At 38.6% G+C, this 24,324-nt stretch overlaps 1 protein-coding gene across 13 annotated transcripts in view; it reads left to right on the forward strand.

Annotated features, from left to right (window-relative positions):
• DMD (dystrophin) overlaps positions 1-24,324 on the forward strand; it is a 1,922,593-nt gene that overhangs the window by 1,786,467 nt on the left and 111,802 nt on the right. For 3 of the 13 annotated variants that reach the window (XM_019529131.1, XM_019529132.1, XM_019529133.1), the window contains exon 1: positions 19,848-20,014. The exons of the other annotated variants lie outside the window; for them this stretch is intronic. In XM_019529131.1, coding sequence (XP_019384676.1) covers positions 19,995-20,014 — 20 coding nt within the window. In that variant the 5' untranslated portion in view covers positions 19,848-19,994. Of the gene's footprint in view, positions 1-19,847; positions 20,015-24,324 lie in introns of those variants that run through there. 13 annotated transcript variants of the gene reach the window in all.

A 24,324-nucleotide genomic window follows, 5' to 3' on the forward strand; every position in this document is an offset into this window, starting at 1 on the left:
CAAGCCCCAAAACTAGGAGACACCCACTGGAATGAGTAGAACTAGGAGACACCCACTGGAATGAATAGAAGACAGGTTTAAAACTAGCACTAGAAAGTAGGGTTTTTTTATAATAGTTAACTTGTGGAGGGAGTAAACGCAGATAGCATAGCTGGGTTCAAAAAAGGACTGGACAGATTCATGGATAATAGCTCGATGAATAGCTGTTGAACAAAATGGTTGGACATATTTTCTCTGGCAACTGTAAACCAATGAGGTTGGATGCCAGGGAGAGTAATGAATAAGGGATAGATCACTCTATAGAGATACCCAGTTTGATACTTTCCCTCTAAAACATGCCACTATCAGAAACAGGCAACTGGCATAGATGGATCATTGGTTTGACCCAGCATGAGACTTCTTTTATTCTTATGAGTTACATGAGTAGGAAAGAGAGAAAAAAATACTCTCTGAAAGGAGGATCTAAGCAGAAAGTTAATAAACTCAAATGCCCTTATATAGGGAAGAAGGGAGCTAGCTATTGATCTTGCTCTTGCATGCTTGACAGCATTGGTTGCATCATTTTTCAGCTTCACAAAGACCACCATACAAACAACACCATGTCTCCTTGTTCTGGAAGGCATTCTGCCTGCATGTAGCTGTTTCAAACAAAATACAATGCAAAACAAATGTCACAAGAGTAAGATTTGGCCTACAGAATCTAAATCCTTTTCTCAGGGGAAGGGTATTGAAGACCAGGTTGATGCTGTATCCGTAGCCAAAGCAGACCAAGCTAGGTGTGTGTATGGGTGCGGGGGGGTCCAGTCTTTTTGCCTCAGTCTCTGCTTTAGCTTTCCACCAGAGGTATCGCCCTTTCCCCTCCACCATCCTAAAGTATCTGATTTTCCAGATTTTTTCAATGGTCTTTTATTAGTACAAGTTGTTTTTTGTTTCTCCCAAATGAGGACAGAATCCACTAGAGCAAAAGTTTTCTTTTTTTCTTTTTTTTTAGTAACATAGATCATATTTTAATGCATTGATTTTCTTGTGAGATGTCTGGACAGCACAAGAAGTGTGCCTGTAGCCATCATTCCTCTCCATGGTGTCATGGGAAAGCACCCTCAGCTGAAGCCCTCCACTGCTAAAGCTCCACATTCATGGGTCGGATCAAATGGTTCCACAGGTTGGATCTGGCCTGTGTTCTATATGTTGACAATATAGATGATAAACTATCTAAAACCACTCAGTTGTAACATTAGAAACAACTCTCTAGTTTTTAGCAACACATTTTAGTAATTATTGTGAGAGAATAACATTCCCAGAGGGATCAAGTGAGGGAAGCTGTTCCCACCTGAAATTGTATCTCCAGTTTTCTTAGTGAGTGTATAGCTTGATCATTTAAGAGATCTAAATATCTTTTTAGAAATTCAGAAGAAACAGAAGATACATGTGTATATTTAAGATGGGGAATATATGCTACAGAATTTCTTTTCTAAAGTGTTAACTCAGGAAGTAGACATAAGCAAATGAAGCTTTTTGGAATTTCTTTTCTCTTTTTTCATTTCCCCTAGTCAGTATTCATCTTGCTCTGTACAGAACAATGTAATTTAATACCCATAAATGTTGGAGACTGAAGGAACTATTTCCTAAAGGAAATCTATGGATTTTGTCCGGGTTCTCTGGCTATGACTGATTATATATGATGAATAATATCTATCTATCTATCTATAGACAGGATTGACCATGTTTAATATATTATATTGCATGTTAGCTTTGGGTTATTTGAGAATTAAAATAACAATTACAATGTTCAATTTCCACTGAACTATATCTACTTTATATTACTTTAATTCCAAAATAACCCAAGGATAAAATTTAATAGATTGTACTTCAGTTCTGAAAAAAATATGTATCCCACAGTGATAATAAGCAAGTCAAAAGTATCATTTTTTTTCTTGAATGTATATTTATAGAGCAAATGATAGGCAAAAAAAATGAATCATCCTGCCCCATACGAAAACTGGATGCCTTAGTGTTATTAATAGTAAGGATATTACATTTTACCTGGTAAATATAACTAACATAAAAAGTTGAGTCCATGAGGTATAGCTTTAGGCTGTGGATAGATTTGAATTGGTAGCATAGCACTAAATCACTAAGGCGCACTATGCACATATTACATATGGCTCTAAAACGGTAGCACTATAGAGAAGTTCCTGTTTTATCCAGGAATATTTCTGAAATGCTTCTGCCATTTTTGTAGCACTGTAGGGGTAAGGGAAGTAAACCTATTTCCCTTTGACTTTTGCAATGTTACGAAGGTAACATCTATACATGCCTTTAATGAATAATGTTCAAACCACAACAGATCAACTCTGTAGGTTGAATTGTCAATGAAAACTATAAAACAATTTTTGAAAATGAGTTTATGCTAAAAAAAATAAATGATTCTCAAAATAGTATTTCTGGTCTTGAAGTATCACAACCGTGGAGCATAATCAAAAACATTTTTTTTATGATGTAGCTGATCGGTCCTATGGGCATGAAATACATCTTTGTTACAGTTGCACTTGAAATAAGTTTGATGCTATCCCTGCTTGATCCCTGGATGTTTTCCAGTCTATGCCTATTCTGTTTGCTGACAAAAAATAGGTTCCTACTGCTGAGAATACTGGCCTATAAGATACTGTCATAAAAGACTTTAGTCCGCTTTAGTCATTTTTGTGAGCGTAGGTGCTGACTTTTATTTTTGCCTGTGGGGCCTAAGATGATGGACATGCTCCTCCATCCTCCCCCCAGTATTGGGGGGGGGGGGGGGAAGGGAGTGTGTGGGAACAGGTGCCATGTAGGAGGATGGGAAGGAGCACAGGCAATGTGACAGGGGGTAGGGGGCACCTGTTCCCCATGATTTCTGCACCAACATTGCTGAAGAGCTCCTGGCAGGAGACCTCTGTGGCCCAGCAGTCAGGACCTGGCATGGGAGGGAGTGCCATGCTGCCATGACTGGCAAGATGACACCCCCTGCCCATTTGGCAGCATCAGGGACACACCTCCGCACTGCTGTGTGGATGCAGAAGCTGGTCGGAGCTGGTCCGGCCCAGCTGCCGCCCCATACCCCTCTGCGGGTGCAGAAATCTCAGGGGGCATGCATCCCACCACATCACCTGTGCTCCTCCACCCCCAACATGTTGTCTATGCCCTCCTATGCTGAATCACCTGTGCCCCCTCCCTATATATTTACCTGGGGGGGGGCTGTGGGAGCTGTTCTGTGCCACTGCTTGACTGCTATGTATAGGTACACGTGCATGTGGCACCCCCTGCTTCCGATCATCATCCCTGCTCCCTCCAGCCCCAAGCAGCCCTTTGCAAGCTTGAACTCTGCCAGTCTGCAGGGGGAAACCATGGGCTGGGAGGAGCATTAAAGGAGAAAATCTTTGTTTTTCCACAGTGAATGGAAAAGCTGGATCCCTAGCCTCAGTCATTGTTCCTAAGAAATATTACATAATTTTCCTCAGGTTTGGGCCCTGCCAGATGCCCAAGTCAGAGGCCAGGGCCCTTGAGCCCCCATGTACTCAGTACCTATGTTTGTGGGAATTAAAGATATTAAATACTGATTCCTAAAATATTGTTACTGGTAATGATTTGTAAAAAGTAAAAGAACTAGGGAAGCCCAGTTTTCAAATACGGGGTTGAACGTGAAGATAAGGTAAAATGCTTTTGGCTTCTGAGCTGAGCTACTATGATGTAAACGATGTTGCAGTCAAAAGTGGAATTCAAACCTATTGCAGTTAAGAATTGACATGACACCTTGTTCGATTAGTGACAGAAAGGCTTTAATAACTATACCACCAATGAGCTATAAAACTAAATGACAGAAAAAGACTCATTCACAATATTCAGTAAATGAACTATCCCAACAGTCCTAGTATATGTTAGCTGCAAGAGTGTTTCTCACCAGTGCAGGCAGGAGTGGGTTTTCAGTCTTGTCAGCCTTCACCAAACCTGGATTTGTAGGAGGGGAGTAATCAGCTGGGTGCAGGCACAATGTTGCAGTGATTTCTCTCTCTCTCCTGGAGTGCACACTTTGCTGGCAACTCTGTTTCATTCTTATACTGTTCAGTTTTATAGCTTCAAAACATTCCTTCTTGATCGTTGATCGATTAAAGTCCGAACAAAGCAAGTAGGAAGGGACCATCGCATTACAATTGCTAACTGTTTGGATCCTGTTTTGAGTCGTCCAGGTGTGAAACTTGTTTTTGAGAATTTTTGATCAGTCTGGAGGTTACAAATTCACAGATTCAAAGAAGTTTAGGGCTGGAAGGGACCGTGTGAGATAATTGGGTCCAGGCCCCCCTGCTCTGGGCAGGAAAAACTACTGGGGTCAAATAACCCCAGCAAGTGTGCCCAGTCTCCTTTTGAAGATCTCCAGGGTAAGTGCCTGCACCACCCCTCCTAGGAGTCTATTCCAGAGTCTGGTCACACAAGCCATGAATAAGTTTTTCCTTATATCCAGTATGAAACCTTCTTCTAGGAGTTTATGACAGTTGCTCCTGGTTTTCCCATGAGGCACTTTGGTGAATAGTTGTTCCCTAGCCGCTGATGTTCTCCCCTGATATATTTGTAAGCTGCCACCAAATCCCAACTTCAGTCAAATGGGATGGGTCTTGATTGACTGAATGGGATACCTTGGGGGCACTGATCACAGGATGTTGTCCTAGGTAGTTGTTTTAACAATGGGGCAGAATTCACAATAGTCTGCACAGGTGATGGCCCATGGCAGCATTTGCAAAACTCCAGACAGACACTAAATGCGTCTTTTGAGAAATATGCCTTAATCAAGGAGGATGTGTCAACAAGGAGGATACAGTCACATAGGGATATGCAGTTATTTATAAATGGTTTAGCATAATAAAACATTGGGTACATTTGCAACTAGCACAGGAGATGAAATCAATTGAGACTGCTTTATTTTGCATGGTCCCAGCCACAACCATGCATTCTTGTGCAAGATGCGCTGTTATTTTAATTTGGTCATTTACATTTCATGTGTAGGTCCAGGCAAGCTTTCACAATCACCACCATCTAATCCTACATTAATTTTTATTCAATTTCATTCATCCATTATACTCATAGATCACTCCAAACAGTTCTCTCTCCTCAGTGTGCACATACTTCTTAAGTTTTATAACTTTCTCTAGTTAAGCCTCAATAACCAGATTAACCTTTCTCTATCTTCTGCTTTTGGTATATGAAAAAGAAAGCTAAGGAGCATCATGTTCAATGCTCACTTCATTTATGTATAATCTATGAGGAAAAGAGAAATCTCCTGAAAATACTGATTAAAATTATCAGAAACTTAAAGCCCGTCATCGTTGCACTTGTACTGCCAGATGTTGGTCTATGTTGCTAAAACTGCCCGGGGTTCATCAGTTAGAGAATGAATGAGACTGGGAGATTCTAGTTTAAGAGACTTTTTTTCCTCTCCTCAGTTTTCCTTCTACAGAACCATCCCAATAGTAATTATACTTTTGTACCTGTGCACATACTTTTTTCACTTGTTTTCCCCTTTGGGAAAATTTTTCAAAATAAAACAAAAAATCAGTTATATAACTACAACCTCCTCCATTTTCTCGACCATAAGATTTTTTTGCTGATGGATATGCTCATACCTATACTCATACCTATACTGTTTTGCTCTGCTGTGCCTATTACAAATTGAATAGCCCCCACAAAAGCGAAATAATTATTCTGGCTACTCACCTACATCACCATAATATATGAGATATCTCAGAAGTGGAGGTAACCTTTAACCTTCTGTTTTGGAATCCAGTAATATAAAGTCTAATTTTTGTAAGAGAGCAGCAATTTCACTGTTGAATAATGGGGGGAACATCATCAGTGAACCATAAAAAGAGAAGTTTTGTATTTTAAAATAAATTACTCATACGTGAAGTCTGCACTGACAACCTTTTTCATGCTTTCACCTAGTAGATTCCATCTGCAAGTGAAAGTGAACAGGTGGCAACCTCAGATCAATGCCTTGTTATCACTGAGAAGCTTTGATCTACCTAATGTATAATAAATAAGTTCCTGCATTTTAATCACTTTGCAGTTTTCATAATACTTGTTTTGCTGAGATATATTTTTTCCAAACACTCATCCCTGTCTTTTTTCATTTATTTTTTTTAATTAGATTATTTTTGATCATTTATTTATTTCAACACACCTACTGGTCGACAGATGATATACCAGCTGGAGTTTATTATGCTATTTACCTACAGTTTCTACCCTTTCCCTTCATTTCTGTAAGGACCATAGTAATTTTTAAACATGTATTTCATTTTTTTTCTTTGGGGAACATGAAGAATTAGGGTCATTATTATGGGATAAGATAGTCGGTTGAGCAGTGAAGTCAAACCTTAAATTGCTTCATTTCTATCAACAGTCTTACTCTGAGGCATCACTATGTTTGAGAATTAAGCCCTGTTTCATTATGTGAGAGAGGAATGCTTGAAACCAAGATTATTTATCTTGTGATAAAGTAAATGTGTATCACAAAAATGGGGAAAAACTTCAAAACAAAAACTGGAGGTAGGATGGAATTGCAACAGAAAGTGAGGCACAGCTTTAAAATTGGCCTTGGATTGCCATGCTTTCTGAGCCGTGCTCCCCTTACTGACTCAAGTTGCCACTGTGGCTTGGAAACACTCGTGTAAGTAAGGTAAGCAAGAGTAGCCAGAGATGTATTCTTGTATTCCTTCAGTAAGTGCCTGGTTAGGCTCTTATCTCCTCAAAATTGACAGTTTATTTTTTTATGCACTGAACACAATAGTAAAGCTCCCCCTGTGCTTAATGGGGCTGGGCCAGAGCACTTTATTAAATTTTGAGAGAGAGACAATACAGAAAAGAAGGCTAAATTGGTTTATAATGTATACTCTAGATGATTCTGCATCAGATTAATTGTACATTTCATGTAACAAATATGTAGAAACAGAGGCTGTATTATGTATATGTGGGGACTGCAAGTGTAAGATAAGTATAGAAAAATGAAAGCTGCCTCTTTAATTTTAAAGCTGTTAGTGTTTGGAACTAATTTGTACCTACCCTACCCACTTGGGAACAAACAACCCCATGAAATTAAAAACCTATCAAATTCCTTAAGTAAAAGAATGAAATATTCAGGCAAAGTCAGAATGACCTAAACTCGCTAAGGAATACAGCCACAGCATTGTGCAGAAATAAAATTCAGTTCAATATCTAACACATTGTGCATTAAGAGATTCAGAACATTGTCACTGCACACAAAGGATGTTTCAGTTTATAAACCTGATGAAATGTCATCATCCAAATTTGATTTCAGATGGGTTAAAACAATTGGATGAGTATTGCCTCTCTTAGCTCCTGCCTTTCATTGATTTATTTAGGATACAGGCTGCTATCAGCATACAATGATAAAATATTTATAGGGACAACATCTCTGCCAATGTAAGCGGAATGCTGTCTCACTAGTTCCCTGTTAGCGGAGGCATAACTACCAGGGTCTGTGCCCTGGGTGGCTTGGCGTAGGTGCTAGTCCAGTTGTGGCTGCCTCTAAATAGACTGGGGCTGGTGCCTTAGTTGCCCACCCTTTGTTACACTGCTACCCGCTAGATGGATGTCCGCCACTCACAAGAAAAAAAGAAGGAAAAAATATTTAAAAATCACAGTGGTCATTAATTGCTTAGTGCAATCAGTTGGAGATAAAGGCCCCAGTCAGCAAAGCATATTAAGTATCTGCTTAAATCCCACTGACTTAACTGAGGTGTCATTCAGAATGATTTAAATCTATGTTTTAGTGTCTTATTGAATGGAAATGGATTTAAGAGCATGCTAAGTGTTTTTTCAGACCTGGGACATAAACTACCTGCTTACTTACTCCAGCTCACAGAAGAGGCGTTTGTGACAGTATGGAAAAACAAGTACTGCCACTTACTGTAATGTACCTGTTCCATGGATAGAATACAGTTTTAGTCCCCTCCTTGTCTGCTGATCATCCACTATACAACAAAATTAATTTTTCTTTGGATAAGTTGGAAGAGGGGACAGGAGGCAGGGACCAGAAGTATTTGGTTGCTCTAACTTGATCATACGTAGCTGAAGAAAGACACTTACAAATAGTTCTTTTGCCTTGGAGACTACTATTAATGTCCTCCTTATGTGACAAAGTCCATGAAAAGTCCTGATAATCTGAATATTGTCAGGCGTGGACAGCAGTTGTCTTGGTCCCTATGTAGGCTCATCATTGTATTAAATATAGTCATAGGCTTAGTCCAATTGGCCTTATTTGTTTTCTCCTGATTACTGAAATATTTTTTTAATACTAAATGTACAACATTAACATAGAAATGGCTATGGAACACAATTACTTTGTCTGTGACCCAACAGTGTGTGAGCCATCATCATCAAATGTTCATTTTTATTGCATATAGTCCCCTTTAAACATTTTAGAATAAATGTTAAATACATTGAAAAGCAACATTCACTAAACAACTTGTCAAAAAAACTGAATAATATGGCATGGAATCTAAAACATGCTCGGCTCTGGATGCTGGAAGATAATTTTCAATCAAGGTAGTGAACTGTACACATAAGAAATATGTTTCCCTTCTTTTGACTCCTGAACTGCCTGTTTGACTGTGGCCACACAAATAAATAATATGAGAAACTACTTATAATAAATCCTGCAAGGCTGTTGGTTAATGTTAAATGTGTATAGAATGCAAAAGCCAGATAATTGTTTAGAGTCTAAGCCTTTAGTCACTTTCAGTGTTACTCAGGCAAAACTCCTATGACTGTAGGATTTTTTTCCAGTTAATTTAATCTCTATAAATAATTTGTTATCCTTCATAAATTAGTTACCTCTAAGTAATTTTAAATACAATTAGAACAACTAGAAGGTGTCTTATTTTCAAACGTTGGCAGAGTGATTTTAATTTGTAACATAGGCCTCTGGCAGGCGTTACACTTAAGACATGATTAACCAGTTAATCACATCTTAAATAGTGTCTTGGCCACACATTCATTCAGTTAATGGTATGATAAAACAGGGAAGAAACCACAAAGTTACTACACAAAAAAACCTGTAATAACTTCATGATTGCTCCCTGTCAAAACATAAGTTGAATATGTGGCCAGCCCCAAGAATTTGATGTATGCCCGTGTCTGGGAGTCTGGTCAGCTGCTTGGATTTCCCAAACACAGGAGCTCATCAGTCACCCATGTGCTCCTACAACTGGAAGAGTCTGATCCTTGCTCCCACGATCACACCTCCTGCCATGTATGTATAGGAAGTGCAGTTGTTGGGATCATGGTTCAGATCCCATCACACCTTTAACTGATGGTTTGCCAGGGGCCAAAAGTTAACTGTTTTTTAGGGGAAGGAAATAAGAATGAGTGCAGTAACAAAGCTCTTGCAAAGCAACATGACATTTTTCTCTTGGCCTAACAATTTATGTGATGTCTATGAGGAAAAGTTAATTTCAATAATACATGTTTGTGTATTGTTTACCACATGCCCTAATCCAATTTGTATTTAGCAGGCTGATTCAAGGTCTTTGTTTTCACGTTTGGGGGGGTTTTTGGGGGGGGCTGGGAAGGAAGGAGGGGGACTGATCAAGAGGTACCAAAGGTATAAAATGAAAAGGGAGCAATTGCATGCAAAATGAGGATTGGTTCCAAAACTGGCAATCACAAGCCAGAGCCTCATCTTATATAAATCAGAGTTGTACCATTATCTTCAGTAGACTGAAGCTGATTTAAACCAGTTGAGCATCTGGCCCCATATCTTCAAACTCATTTCCCTTTAAGATTGAGGATGCAATGCTGTGTATTGTTGTAATGCATCTAAAGAAGGAGATAGGTGTATAATGGTTACCTTTGTATCTTAGCTCAGAAGGTTCTTTGTTCTTGCACAGTGGAAATCATATTATCAGCAGAAAAATCCAGCAAGGGTGCTGTGGATTCCTGTTTTGGATCCTGTCCCACCCAAACTTTAAAACCAAATGCCTGGCAAGGGCAGTAACATTTCTGTTCAGGCAGTGCTGAAGACAATTGTCTTTATAACTCATTATAATCTACCTGATTCCTGATCATCTCTTTTAGCTTTATAGGTGTTAGTCCTCTTTTCTTTTTAATGATCTTGATCAGGGATTCCCAATGTTTATGTGCCCAAAGGCACATTCAAATTTAAAAGAAAAAGCAGTTGGTGCCAAAGGGACAGTTCTTGTTGTTGGAATAATGCTTTTTACTGAACATGAAAATGCACGCAGGCACCTGAATAAGCCTCAGGGGGTGCCATGGCACCCGTGGGGACTGCGCTGGGAACTGCTCATCTTGATGTTCCACTATTCAAACTATCCTTTCTTTAATTTTGATGTCTGTTAGCCATTCCTGGAAATTTCTGTCTCCTAGTTCACAGCCATGCAGACTGTTTTCAGGTCTAGTTAAAAACCTTAACTTGGATGTGGTAATATTAATTCAGGTGTAGAAATGACTGATGGCAAAGTGTTGGAGGCCCTATCAAGATGTTTAAGATGGGTACGTTTTGTTTTATGAATCCAAGGGACGTATATTTAATTATAATGACTAGAGAACTAATGAGACCATATCTTTTGACTATTTTTTGCCTGGTTTGTTTTTTAAACATAATATATAATCTAGGAAAGTAGTCCACATTCTAGAAAAGTTATATATGCTTTTGCTTTGATTTTAACTGAATAATGTAAAGCTACTACTGCTAATAATAAAGTTTCTAGTTTCTCTTTAACTGGGGGAAAAATATATGTTGCGTTATATGTGACAATGTGCCATACCATCTGCACCCCCATTTTCAGATTTCTAGGTCTGCCCATGTTTATCAATGTGAATTTGTTAGGTTAAGTTTGCCAGTATAAAAGACAAGGTATTCCCAAGTGGAAAATCAACAGAAAGGGGTCTTTGATCCTTTATGTGTGGATGCACATACACAATTTTATAAATATATAAAAATAGGGAAACCTCAGGAATTTTTCGTTTCTTTTTTTGTTTTCTTTACTGAGGTAGGTAACTTACAAAGACTGCAATATGGATCTCTGAAGTTTCTTATGATTGATAAACATGGAGGTAATTACTCTGAACATTTATAAACCATCTAGCATTGTGTCTCATGAGGTAAGAAAGACGATCAAGATTGATAATGGGTACATGCAGGCCTATGTTGAGCCTTAGCCATAAGTGCTTTGTGATGAATTTTTGGCTGTAGTGTTTACCAAGTTAGATAAAGCCACTTAAGTATTTTTCTGTGAGGTTTGTCCTGAAATTTCCAATAATATGGGCTAGAGAGACAACAGAAATATGGGCATTGAGAAATGTTGAAGTGACCCATAAAGGATGTGTATATGGATCTCTAGTAGTTTAGGTCTGTGTGGTTGATGCACAGTTTAGTTGACATGCTGGAAAGGGTCAAAAACAAGTTGTGAATCCAAGTTTGCAATCTGTCAGATTATGGTTTATCTGGGATAGTTTAGACAGGGCTGTTTTTGCTTTGAGTAGGTGGTTGTACTAAATGACCTCTTGAGGTCCCTGATAGCAATTTTTTCTTTAATTTCATGAGGAGTATTCAATGTGGAAAGAATAATAAAGCCTGCTTCTTGGCCAATTCTGAGGTCCACAAAGTCACCAAATGAAAGTTGAAGGATGTAGTGTAGTAGATTTCCAGGACTCATTTATGATCCCTAAGGTAAAATGCAATTTTAGGTCAAATGATAATGTATGTGTATAAATATGTATTGTTGTAACTGCAAATTGTACAAAGTTTACTAAGACCTATTGTGAAAGGCATGGCTGACTTCAAACTTATTAAACATTGTGGGGGGGGGTATATATGTGTATATATATATATATATATATATAGCCAGTCAGTTCTGTTTAAGGCACTTATTACTTAAGTCAGTTAAGCATGAAGTATAAGCGATAAAATGTAGTTTTAAACATTTATGTCTGGATTTTAGCAACTACTGGGTAATTTCCTCAATTAATTACAAGCTATTGTGTCAGATGCTGCAAGGATGGGAACATCACGTAGATCCATGAATATAAATGGGGCAGTCAGGAGAACAGTGTGGATGGAGTGAGCTGAATGAGGGTTTGAATATGAGGAAATAGAATTGTTATAAGCAGGTAGAGTGAGTAAAGCCTTCACCCTGGGTATAAAAAGCAAGAATGTGACATGGATGCAACACTGATTTAAATCTTTGACTATTAGGAATAATCTGGAGATGCTTTTTACTTGGCTGAAGTATTTTTTTGGTATCTTTTCTGAATCTTTCAGTTATATTAACATAAATATAGACTGCGACGGGGCATATCTGCTTAGGTAATAATTTACCCTATGGAGTCCAGTTAGCAAAGTGTGTTCATCTACCAAATATAAGTAAATATTGTTTTCTATTTTGACCCCATCAGTGTATATAAAATTTCAAATTCCCCGTCTGGCTTGTGAGCAAGAAAGAGAATGGTCACTCCCAGTCTTTGATTGGTATGAGGAGATCTTTGTGAATAATTAATAAAAAATAATTAAAAAAAATAAAAGTAATAAAAATTAAATTCACCTTAATCGATCTCCATATATTGTTCCTTAAAAAAAAATTAAAGCATTTAATTAAAAATTCCCAAAGTAAATGTTTTCACTCTTTAGAATTTCCCTCCTTTTTTGGCTGAAACTATTTGCCACATTTAATCTGAAATCATGAATTGTTTTATGTAGCGTGAAGCAACATTGCTCAGCGAATATACTCTAAAAATGTTACCCAGCTTGAGACGTAAACTTGGACTTACTTATATGAGGGGGTTACTGAGTAAGAGAGTTAGGGACAGATCTCAGATTTTTCCTGTAACGTAACTTTGCTAACCATACACGTGATACCAATTTGCTGCCACTTTGAGTGAGTGAGTGTGTGTGTGTGTGACTTGTCAGGGTTTCTAGTTAGAATTAACTGTAAATTGAGCAGGTTCAATATGGTAGCTGCTGAAAGGCAATAAATATGTACCTTCGCTATGCAGCTGATCCAGTGAAATCAATCACCCCCCAAAAAATCCTTTACCCGTATAATGCCATGTGTCAGGGTCAAACTATATTTTAAGGCAACAAAGGTTATAAAGATACACAAATTAGCATCCATTGAACAAAGTTCACAACAATTTGTTCATTAATTCAAAGGTACACAAAATTTGCCCAGCCAACTCTCTTGTTGGCAGCTTGCCTGCATATAATTATCATGAGCTGGGCAGATTGCAACTGTCCTCTTCTTTGATACTTAGGTGCAGCCTTGGTGCCTGTAGGTTTCAGCAGGAAGTGTGCCAGCTTGTTCCGACTGGCCTTGATCCAAATAGAATATTTTCTCTTCAATATAATCTTTATATAAGATCTTTTTGAAAACTTTTTCTCAATAACAGACCCCAAAAATGTAGTTTGCCTGATTTTTAGTCAGAAAAATGTACACTACCAGCAAATACATATACAAATACATATTTATTGATGCAAAGGAAAAGAAGTAAGTAAGATGCAAGACAAGTACAAGTACCTCTCCCTCAAGTTCTGTGGAAGGTCTTTGAACAGAGGGCTGCTTGTTAGTGGCATGCATTCCCAAGCTTGCATGATGATCAGTAGCCAGCGTCAAATTCCCTGGGCGCTGAATGAAGGAGGCACACCAGATGTAGAGTTCCTTGCTTTGGAAGAGATTAGCATGCTGATAGGGGACAGTAGGGAGGTTAATGATTTGGGAAGTCACATTTTGCATACGAGAAAAATAACTGTGCAAAAGAGAGGAGAGATTGTGGGGTGAAAGTAGAGAGTTAGCAGGAAAAAATGCTGCTCCATTTAATTTCTCAGCAGGAAACACCGTCATTTATTTCTAACTGGGCATGCAGAGAAAGTATAGTGTTGTTTGTTGTTGTTGTTTAATTTATCCTTATTAAGCCTTGTTTAATTCTCAACCCAAGTCATTAAAAGGATAACCATTCATTTTGCTAATACAGATTCCTCAAACCAAGAATTTTCTTTGGTATAATTATTATTTTCCAATTCTTATTTTAGATTGCAAAGATTAGCATGTAATTTTGCCGACTACAGTTTGTTGTTGTTGGGCTTGGGGTTTATTTTCTTTGACTTCTTTTTTTTTCTTTCCAAAAGTACAGGATGAGCTTTATTCAAGGTTGGGGTTTTTTTAAACAATCTTATTTGATGCAGTGTTTTACCATCAATTTATTTCTTTGACCACCCTATTTTTGTGCCTACTGTTGCCTCTGTCATTTTTGTCCTAAAAGAGTAGGACTTGTTCCATGGTCTTAAACTATTTTCTTAAACATTTGTAGTCTGGCCTGGAAAGAGGTAGCAGAGTTTTTGATACTTACATGGCTATATGCTGGGAGCATTTGTCGTGCACATGATGTATATGATCTTAATTAGTCCTAAGAACTACAATCCTGGTTTATCTCTTGTTTTAGGTCTCTGACCTGGCAGGGGAGTGAACAACCACTCTACTACTATGGCTTGTCTGAATTGTCACTTGAACTAAAATAAAATTTTCTCCATCTCCAATTTTGTATTCCCAAAACTGCAATAGGACAACCTTCATATGTACGTCACAGGTATCTGAAATGACAGGACTCCTATCATGCCTATGTTTTCAACAGTGTGGAATGCAGTGTGACACAGACACACACACAAGCTGTACCTAAGGCTCTGTGATACGTTGTGTGAGAGAGTGACTAGGATTTCAGTGCGAGTTGGGCTAATGTGCTACAACAGCAGCAGTTAATACAGAACCAAAAGGTTTTATGAAAAAAATCTAGAGGGTAAATCAGGCCTCTGTATGCCAAACATGTCAGTATTCTACACATCATACATCAGTTTATTGCTTATGCAATAAACTCTTACTGTAGAATAAGCTTTATTAAAAATGTTTAAACGGGGGTTTTTTGCGTACATGGTGAAACTAGGTAACTGATTCCACTGGATGGAGCCAGGCATAGAGCTGATGAGTACTGCTTAAACTACATAAAGAGAGCTCTTCCAAGAGTGTCCAGTCAGTGACCCTGCCTGGCCCCTTCTCTGCCCCTTGACAATTATGCTTTGGCTTTTTTATATGAATACTTTTCATTATGGATGAGAAGCAACTGCCAGTCTCATTTCACAACTGACATACGTGAGGTTTCACCTGGTTGCATAGGTGAGATGCCTCTACAACCCATAAAAGATAATAAGTACACATAGTTATGAATGTTTTAGGGAGACTGTACCTTGGAAGAGCTTATTGTTGAAGGCAGATATTTCAGAACATTAAAATTATTTCCTTTTTGGCATTTAAAAATATTTTATTGAACTCCTTGCAAACAAAATATATCATCATGTATCATGTGAAAAGGTCCTCTAGACTGGGCCATCTGATGCCAGAGAAAGCCACAGGGGAAGAATGGAGGGAAATAAGAAGAGGCAAGTCCTGGAGGTGTCAATCTCTGAAGCACATCTCTGGCAGATGATCCAGGATTCCATCCAAAGTGTAGTATTTATTTTTACTAAAAGAAAATAAGAGCAAACAGCATAATAGATTAACTAGTCTGACACGGGGTACCACAATGTGTTCTTTCTTAAGTGAGGCAGGTCCTTACTAATCCACCACCTGGGTCCTTGCTAATCCATTACCTGGTTAACTCAGGAATGAAAGAACTACACTTGCCAATAAGACTACACACTTCACAGAACTATGCAAACAAGACTTCCTTGGTGAATAAGAAAACATCATGTCTTCCCTTTCCTATATTGTGACCTTACACAAGTCACATGAACCCTTGTGCTTTGTTTCCTCAGCTGTGAAGCCTTGATGATGATTGATAGTTGCATCCTTTGTAAAGGCCAGATTGCCAGATGAAAAGCACCGTCTCAGAGCAAACTATTCAAAATATTAATATTATTTCCAAAAAAATTTGTCATTTTTGTCACCACAAGGGAAGTTAAAACCCCTGAAAAGAAACATTTAAATAAAAGCAAGCCTGTTGAAGGAGCAGACCAGTAAAACTCTAAAAACTGGATCCCTTTCAACCAGACAGCTCCATCACCCAAAAGCACTTTCAGTAGTCAGTCATTAAATCAGTCTCAAACTATAAGGATTTAAGATGAGTCCTCACTGGAGGTGAATTCTCCCATGTATGTCTAGTACTAGGCTTTACCTCCCTGTGAAGCATCTCATGTCACTAAATGCTGGAGAAAGGATGCAGTGTAGACCATGGGATCCAATATGGTAATTCCTGTGTTCCTAACATAATCACTTTTCCAGTCCTGTGTAGCTGCAGTGTAATTCTTAAACAGATATTGTGACTGATTGTGGGCTGCTGAAACAAATCATTTTGAGAAAATAGAGTTGTCCCTATCCCATAATCTAGTACTAGAAGAAAAATTCCTTTAAAATTCAACAAATGAATGGGTTTAAAATGTAGTGTAAAATGCATATTTAAAATTGCCAACGATCGTAATTGTATAAACTACAAAATAAACACAGCTTTTTAATAAAAGTGTCTCTGTACAGTGGGCAGGACATCTGTCATGTTAGGGAATTGGTGGTGGTGTGTAGTTTCAGTGAGAAATAGAACTATAATTTGGAGGTGTATCAAAATAGCTTAAACCTGTTATAAATTTCTAGAAAACAATCAACCATATCAATTTTTTTTTCCTGGAATAAAATTGCAAGGTTAATCAAGCTTAATCTTTTAGTATTTATGCTTTCCAGTGAATGTAGGTGATAGTAGTTTGATTTTGGGAGATCAAAGGGTTAATTTGCTTCTGAACTGAGGAATGACTCAGAGTTCCTCTTTAATGCTGTGCGTGGGTGTAAGGTAGAAAAAAACCCCCAGAGAATGGATTCACTAATTGGGGTTTTCACCTGCTGTGAATCTAATTGAATACAATGCTTTATTTGTAACTGAAGAAGAAAGAAGATTATGCAAAGTGTCAGAATTTCAGACTAGTTTTTTAATTCCTATTACTTGGCACTATTGTATGGGAAAAAAAGACAAAACGTGATAGATGGCAGCATCACACTGCTGTTAAGGTGGACCAGACAAGTGAAGAAACTGTAAACCTGAAAGAATACGCACCATAGCTATCTGTGCCAGCTACTTCTTCACGAAGGAAAGCATTGCTCACTTTTTATGTGAAGCTGTAGGCTTCAGGCAAAAGCTACACTGAATTCTTTTGAATTAAACAGGCAGCCGCTCTGTGATTTTAATGAACTGTGAAGTTCATCCGAATGAAGATGCTAAACATTTTTAAAGATACGGTGCTTATAATATGCTGCAGAATGTGGCAGAGAAAGGGATCTCTTCTTAAAATCTGCATAGACAGGAAAAGGTGGAATTGTTTTATATATGCTTAGTTTAGTATCATTTGCAACCTTACGCCACATCATTCATCTCAGATACAATATGTCTAATATGTCTTCTGACCTAATCCAAAATCCACTGAAGTAAATGAAAAGACACTAAATTGGCATCAGTATGCTTTGGATCAGAACATGTGCCACTATTAATCTGTGTGCATATATAATTAAACTCTCCTTTCCATTGGCAATGTTAGTATTCAAAAACCCTGTATGTAAAAAAAAAAAAAAAAATCTTGATATTGCCTTAAATATCACAAGAGTTTTAAAAATAATAAGTTTTTGTTCTTTTCATTTGCCTCTGCTTTTTGAGATATAACAATCATAGTTTTGAGCATTTTTTCCATGAAGCTAGAAACCTTATTTGTAAGAGCTAAGGCTTTAAGGAAAAGACAGTTAGTGATAACACTATGCATTGGAAACCCCAAATTCCATATTCAGATAGATCTGTGCATCTTTGCTGAAGTAAAAAGCAAGGTGTGTAAGACAGAATTATGAGCAAGATGAATTCTCCTTGCCACTAGAAATTTTTCCTTTCTTTTCATGTGAAAAGGGGTTTCTAACTGATTTAAAAGGCACCTCTCTGGGCAGAACAACCAAGAAAGAGCAGTCTTGAAGGTCAAGAAAACCAATTATTTTAATGAAGGGACCCCAGGTTCAATTCTCTGCTCAGCACCATGGTAAATAAAGAATAGCTAACTCCACTGTAGTCAGTGATGTTAAAGAGGTGTAAAGGTAGTATGAGAGGAGACATGCTTTAAAAAGCTTTAAGGACAAAAAAGGGAGAAAAACGTTTGTTTAGAAATGGATCTGCTTCAGGCACTGCTGTTAGACTTGAGGTGTGAATTAATACAGGGAAGTCCTCTGGACCACATAGTGCAGGAGGTCAGACTAGATACCCACAGCACACCCTTCTGGTGTGAAAAAACTATAGAGAGGGAAAAAAAACATGATTACTGGTATACGTGCCAGTGCTTTAAAGGCTTAACATCCTAACTGCACCTAAAATAAGGTAGTTTCAACTTTAAATGATAGGGTTTGCACCTACAAAATGTGAAAACCCGTGTTGAAAACATGTTCTTTCAAATGTCGGAAGTCCAGTTTTTAAAAGAATCCCTTAGTAAAAGCGTGGCATAGGGGCAGGCCACTGTCACATAGGGATGGTGTATGTAAAAACGGACACACTTGGTTACATTCAGAGGAAATTTCTGGATGTAAGCTAGGATATCCAACTAAGCTGCAGAAATGATTTCCTAAGTACTTGGTCTCTTCTGCTTTCTTATAGTCTTTGAAGCTGATTTATCCACTTGACAATACTTGTAGATCAGTGCTAAAGTACTACTTACATTTTAGTGTGTTTACTGTTCTGCATACTTTATAACATGACTACAGATCTGTGATAAAATACTTGATCCTTTACCTAGTAAAAGATTGAATGTCCAAAGCTTGCATAGCTGAGGATCTTATTAACAGTATACCACTACCTTGAAAGAGTCACCTCATTTGCAAAAACAAGAAAAGATGAAAAAAAACCAGAGCGGATAGCAAGAAACCAAACCAAACCAAAATGGATTATTTCACCTATAGTAGATTAAGTTGCCTGTGGGCTGAAGTAGATTAACCCCTTTCTGTGGTGTTGGCTCCCTAAAAAAAAGATGGTTATGGCTGACTTCTGACTTTTGTACTTAGGGAAAAGAGACTCAAGAAGTTCAAGAGACAGAGGCAAAATTTTAAAAGTATTTAGGAACCTCTCTGTGTCTTTTGACACCTCTAAAAATATGGGTCTCTGCAAAACCCTTTCAGTTATCTTTTTTCAAACCCGCAAGTTGTGATATTACTATATCTAAAAAGTCCTGCAGGTGTTTCCAGTGCGGGGCTCCTTTCTTACTTAATACCAACAAAACCCCTCTCATTTTATTATTATTAATATTGTTATTATTATATTATTTCTTTAGGCAGATCCATGAAGTGCCTCAGTCTCATGAACTTTTTCAGCCCCCGCCCCCGAAACAAAAGTTTGGCAGGTCTAGTTAGAAATCAGCCACAACCATCTATTTTAGGGTGAGGGGCATGCAATTAAAATTCTCTGAACATTCCCCCTCTTCCCCTCTCTCCTTCCTGTGTCAATTCACAGCTGCCTGTAAAGTTGAGGCTGGGAGATTTTACACTCCTCCTCAGTCCCATGATCCAGCATGGAAAGGCTTAAGGGTTAAATAGATGCCAGTCTTTGTCCTGTGTTCTCTGCTTTGAGCTGGGGGATCTGGCTCCTTGTGACACTTGTCAGACATTTCCGAGTTCTACCTTAAATCATCTCCTTCCCCTCTTTCATCCCAAACTGATCCATTCCTTGGAGTTCTTTAGTGATCAGGTTCAATAGGTGGAGGGAGGAGCAGAGGCTGAAAGCTCCACCCTGTCTAGCCTGCAGCCTTCCCTCCCCCTGATGCCCTTAGCCCGGTAATGCTGGTTTCACCGCAGTGCTATTCACCGCTTCTGTGCTGCTCTGGTTTGCCTGAGTCTAGGAATCGCCTCCCTCCCTCTCTTTCTTTGCATTGCTGAGCAGTCGCAGCAATGAGGGAGCAACTCAAAGGGTGAGTGCAACGCAGCTCTGCCTTTTCTCTGCACTTGTGCCCCCAGCTGGGTGCTGGGGAGCCAAGGTACTTCAAGGTGAGGCAAACTTCTGAAGGCTTCTGGCACTGGGATCTATCCCCTGCCAGCCTCGCCTTGCCACCAGCTCTTTTCCCTGGTTGCTGCTGCAGGTGCTTATCGCTGTGCAGCCTGCCAGGATTAGGTACCCCCCACGTACCCCCCCCCCAGTGGACTTTCACTGGCTGGGGAGTTCAGGGATCTGTAGTGGGTATGAGCAATAATTGTATTTTGTTCCTAGCTGTGCCAGTAGCAAAGGAGTCCTCCCCCCCCACATCATTTCTAATATTTAAAAGATGTTGGAGAGGTATAGCTGAGCTCTTCGGATTTTCACTTTCATCATGATGCATGGATGTGTGTAGGGAAGAGGAGCCGTGTTGTCAAATACCTTGTTTCAAGGCTGCAGAAGGCAGCTAGCTGTACTTTTCATTCAGTATGCTAAAAGGTCAACTTTCTGCCTGATTTCTTCTGGGAATTTGAACTGACATTTAATTCAGTGCCATTTCTCTTTTATGTGGCCTCATGCTGTGAATTTGCCTCGTTGGAACATGCAGGAGATGCAGCTGTGAATTAAATGTATTTAAAAATCCCACGCAACAATTAAACCATAAAGCCAAGTCAAGAAGTTGAGGGATGTGCCAGAGATACGATCAGACATTCTAGGAGAGGCCAAAAAGGAATGAGAGTTTGTTCGGGTTTTTTTTTTCTTATTAAAGTTTTGTAGCTAAGTGAATTACTGTATGATATCTGCATAGCCTTCTTTTAGCTCAGGTACACTGTCCATATGCAGTACATTTTATAACACTGTTTATGAATGAACTTCAATAAAATCCTTTAAAACATGTGAACGCTTGTGGGGGGGCTAGTTTTGTGGTTGGTTTGCAATTTGGAACTGTTTCAATACTTATAAGCAGAAGGTGTCATTTTGACCCAAGTCTATACCATATACAAATTTTGCATATCGCTATATGCTCCCTGCATGGTGTGGTATATGATGCTGTCTTTTAAAGTGTTTTACAGTAAAATATCCCTTTTTCTGGGACTTAGTGTTATAGCTCTCCTCTCAAATGTAAGTTAGAGAACAGGTCTGGGGGCACATATCTATTGAGAACTGAAACAGGAAACAAGAAGCATAGTTATATGAAAGGTCCTTGACCTCTTATCACTGAGGAATTGGTTGCAGACATCAGTGTTTGATCCAGGATTCCACAAGACCCTGCAGTGAAATTGCTTTGGCAGAAGTGGAGGGGATAAGCTTTGGAAGGCAAATAGATCAGTGGACAAGTAACAGCTGGAGGGGTTGGCTCACTAAGCTTTAACAACTGAGTAGTAGTCTTTGCCCATGACATAGAACACAGTATAAAATGCTGAATGTCCAAAAGAAGCAAACACTATACAGTACTTAGCCGCTGACATTTGCCTACATTTCCAATATTAACAGAAACTTTTAAAATGTATTTATGCCTTTCCTCAGTGTTCTGACAATGCTGCAGAAGCCAATAAAGCACGAAAAATCCAAGTTTTCTCAAAAAAAGACACTGATCCCAGGATTAAAGCAAACATCTTTGTACGTAGATCAATGGACTCCAGATTTATAGTTGAAGACAAATAGTAATCCTTCTTGAGTCACCAGAGAATGCTGCCTTTTTTACATCACTTTTTATTTTTTCAGTGATTAGCGTTCTTCACAGGAAGTATAAAAGGGCAACTCTTCAAAATATGTCCAGCAATAAATTATAGTAAAATAAGACGGGAGTCTTATTTTAATTGGGCAATAGTGTACCATCTTTCAAATAAAAAAGAATTTGTTAAAAGTTGCATTTATGATAGATTAACAAAATTAAGAAAAAAACCCTGACATGTTTATTTTGGCCTTATGACAGCAGCTGTAAGGGTGCTGTAATAACCTTGTGCTCTGCTTGAAAGCAAAAAAGGTGAAAGGCGATGTAAATTGTACTGTTTGAAATTGGGTCAGTGCAGTGCACTGTAAAGGAATACTTTAATTTCTAATTATTGGCAAGTAAGTATGTGTTGCTGGGTTTTTTTTATTACCACCTGACCCAATTTGTTATTCTAAACACACACACATCTGGTTCACACTGCATTTTCAAGTAAAGGCAATGGTGGGAGGGGGAAGGGCTGTGGAATTTGCTCTAATGTAGTCACAAATTATAAGGAATGTAATAGTTTAGAGTGTTGCGCAGTTGCATGCTCAGATTCTCAGCTGTGAAGCTTAGCAACAAATAAATGCGGAAGACTAAATCTGAGAAATGTACAAGTGGCAGAATGAACAAAATCAACAACAAATTAAACGGTATGAAAGGTATGGTATTAAGTATGCAGGAATGTTCTAATAAAGATTCCTATCGCTCTTACTATCAGTGTTGTTGAAAGTTAATGCAAGCTGTATTTGCTATAGAATGTCAGTATATAGCCAAGAGGGATTGCTTTTCTGGTTTTGGGGTTTTTTTGTAGAATGTCCCGTATATCAATGCACCTAAATACTAAACAGCAAAATTTCTGCTGTCCCATTGTTATTCTACTCCTATTTAGAAATTCTGCTTAATCAGATATAATTGTCATCTCTGAGGACTGAGTTTAGACTACTAAATTCATTGGCCAACAGACAACGTAAAAAAAAAATCTGATGCTTTTATCCTGCTGAAGTAACAAGGTATTATTGTGCCAGTCACCAGGGAATATAGGCATCCCCATTTCAGGCCTGACTGTTCCTTTCCTTTTTGGTAAGCTAGGGAGGGGTGGTACTGAGAAATAAAAGTCTTGTGAGTCTAGCTGTCGTGTAATTTTGTTTTGTAAAAAGTTTTTCAAAACCTTAGCAATTACATAAGCTGATATAAATGAGTAGACAACTTCAAAGGTGCTCTTTTATGGACATGCAAAATCTAAAGGATTAGTTGTGCTTTTGGGCACAGTTTTCTTTCCCTGTGAAATTTCCAGTGATTTATATGTCCCATGTTCCTCTTCTTCCCTGTCTCCTTTCTACTGTCAGATCTTTAGAAAAGCACCTTGTAGCACTCCTTTTGGTCCTGCACATACTCTATTCCCCTTGGCTTCCTTCAAGCATTGCTGTTCAGAGGGCTTATGCCACACTCTTCATATCTCTCTGACCTATAAGCTTTAGAGGGACTTGTTCATCAGAGTTAGAAACTCTGGCAAACATTTTGTTGCAGATCTATTAAAGGTGCTTCTATGTTCTGAAGCATGGTTGAGCCTGCACAGAATCGCTGAGCTAGTGTTTCACTTCAGATGGTGTTCACAATAAGCCCACGTACGCACAAACCCTCCCCCATCAGCCCAACCCCCAAGCTCACAATTAAATGGCCTTTGAAAATGGCAAAGAGGCTTATGGAGAACAGTCTCAATGGACTCTAACCTTTCCTTGAGCTGCACTTGTGTGCAGAATTGTTGATAACTTTCTACACTGAAAATGTTGAGGAAGAGGCAACACTTTTCTAGCTGGAGTGAAAGAGCTGCAGCCTTCTTGTGTTCCGCATATAAAGTACGAGCAAAATCTGCCTTTACTCCTTAAAGGCACTGAACCTTTCCAGAGCTCTCAGCAACTGAAGTTCAGGGATTCTTTCAAACACTCACTTTTTTGCCCAAACAAGGAGGATACTGCTGGTTGCAGAGTCCAGTCCTTGCAGTCTTCCAGGGCATGAGTTTTGTAGTTGCTGCTGAACTGCCATTGATCATATAAACCTGATACAAACCAGTTAGCCCAGTGAGTAATCATGGCTTAGGTAAAGGCGAAGAAATGAGCTACCATGGATACTAACTTGACATTCATCCCCTAAAGAAAAGCGTGTTTCTTTCAAGTCAGAGTGAGGTCCTTGACAGGGCAAATGGGGTGGGGGGTGTTATTTGTTCTTTAGATTCCTGCTTTGAGTGATTAACTTCTGAATAAACTGAGGAAATCAGTTTTTAGTAAAGGCTGAATCTCTCAGTAGTTATAGGAATAGCATTTAAACACACTAAAGAGGATCATGCAGTTCAATAGCCTGGGGATGCTTGTATCTAAAATACATAAAATCAATAAGAATTTAATGTTTCCCTGGATTTATAAAAGTAAGGCAAATTTGACTTTCAAGACCTTCTTAGTAAAATTAAATGTAGGGAGATTAGTAAAAATGTGATTGCACAGTTTTCAGCTTTTAATCTTCTCGTGCTGAACTGTATGGGTACTCAGCACCTTACAGGGTCAGGCTGTAATATAAATCAATAAAAAGGTGAACAC

This window comes from Crocodylus porosus, unplaced genomic scaffold (assembly GCF_001723895.1).
Source record: "Crocodylus porosus isolate Cpor-Errol unplaced genomic scaffold, CroPor_comp1, whole genome shotgun sequence".
Taxonomy (NCBI): Eukaryota; Metazoa; Chordata; order Crocodylia; family Crocodylidae; genus Crocodylus; species Crocodylus porosus.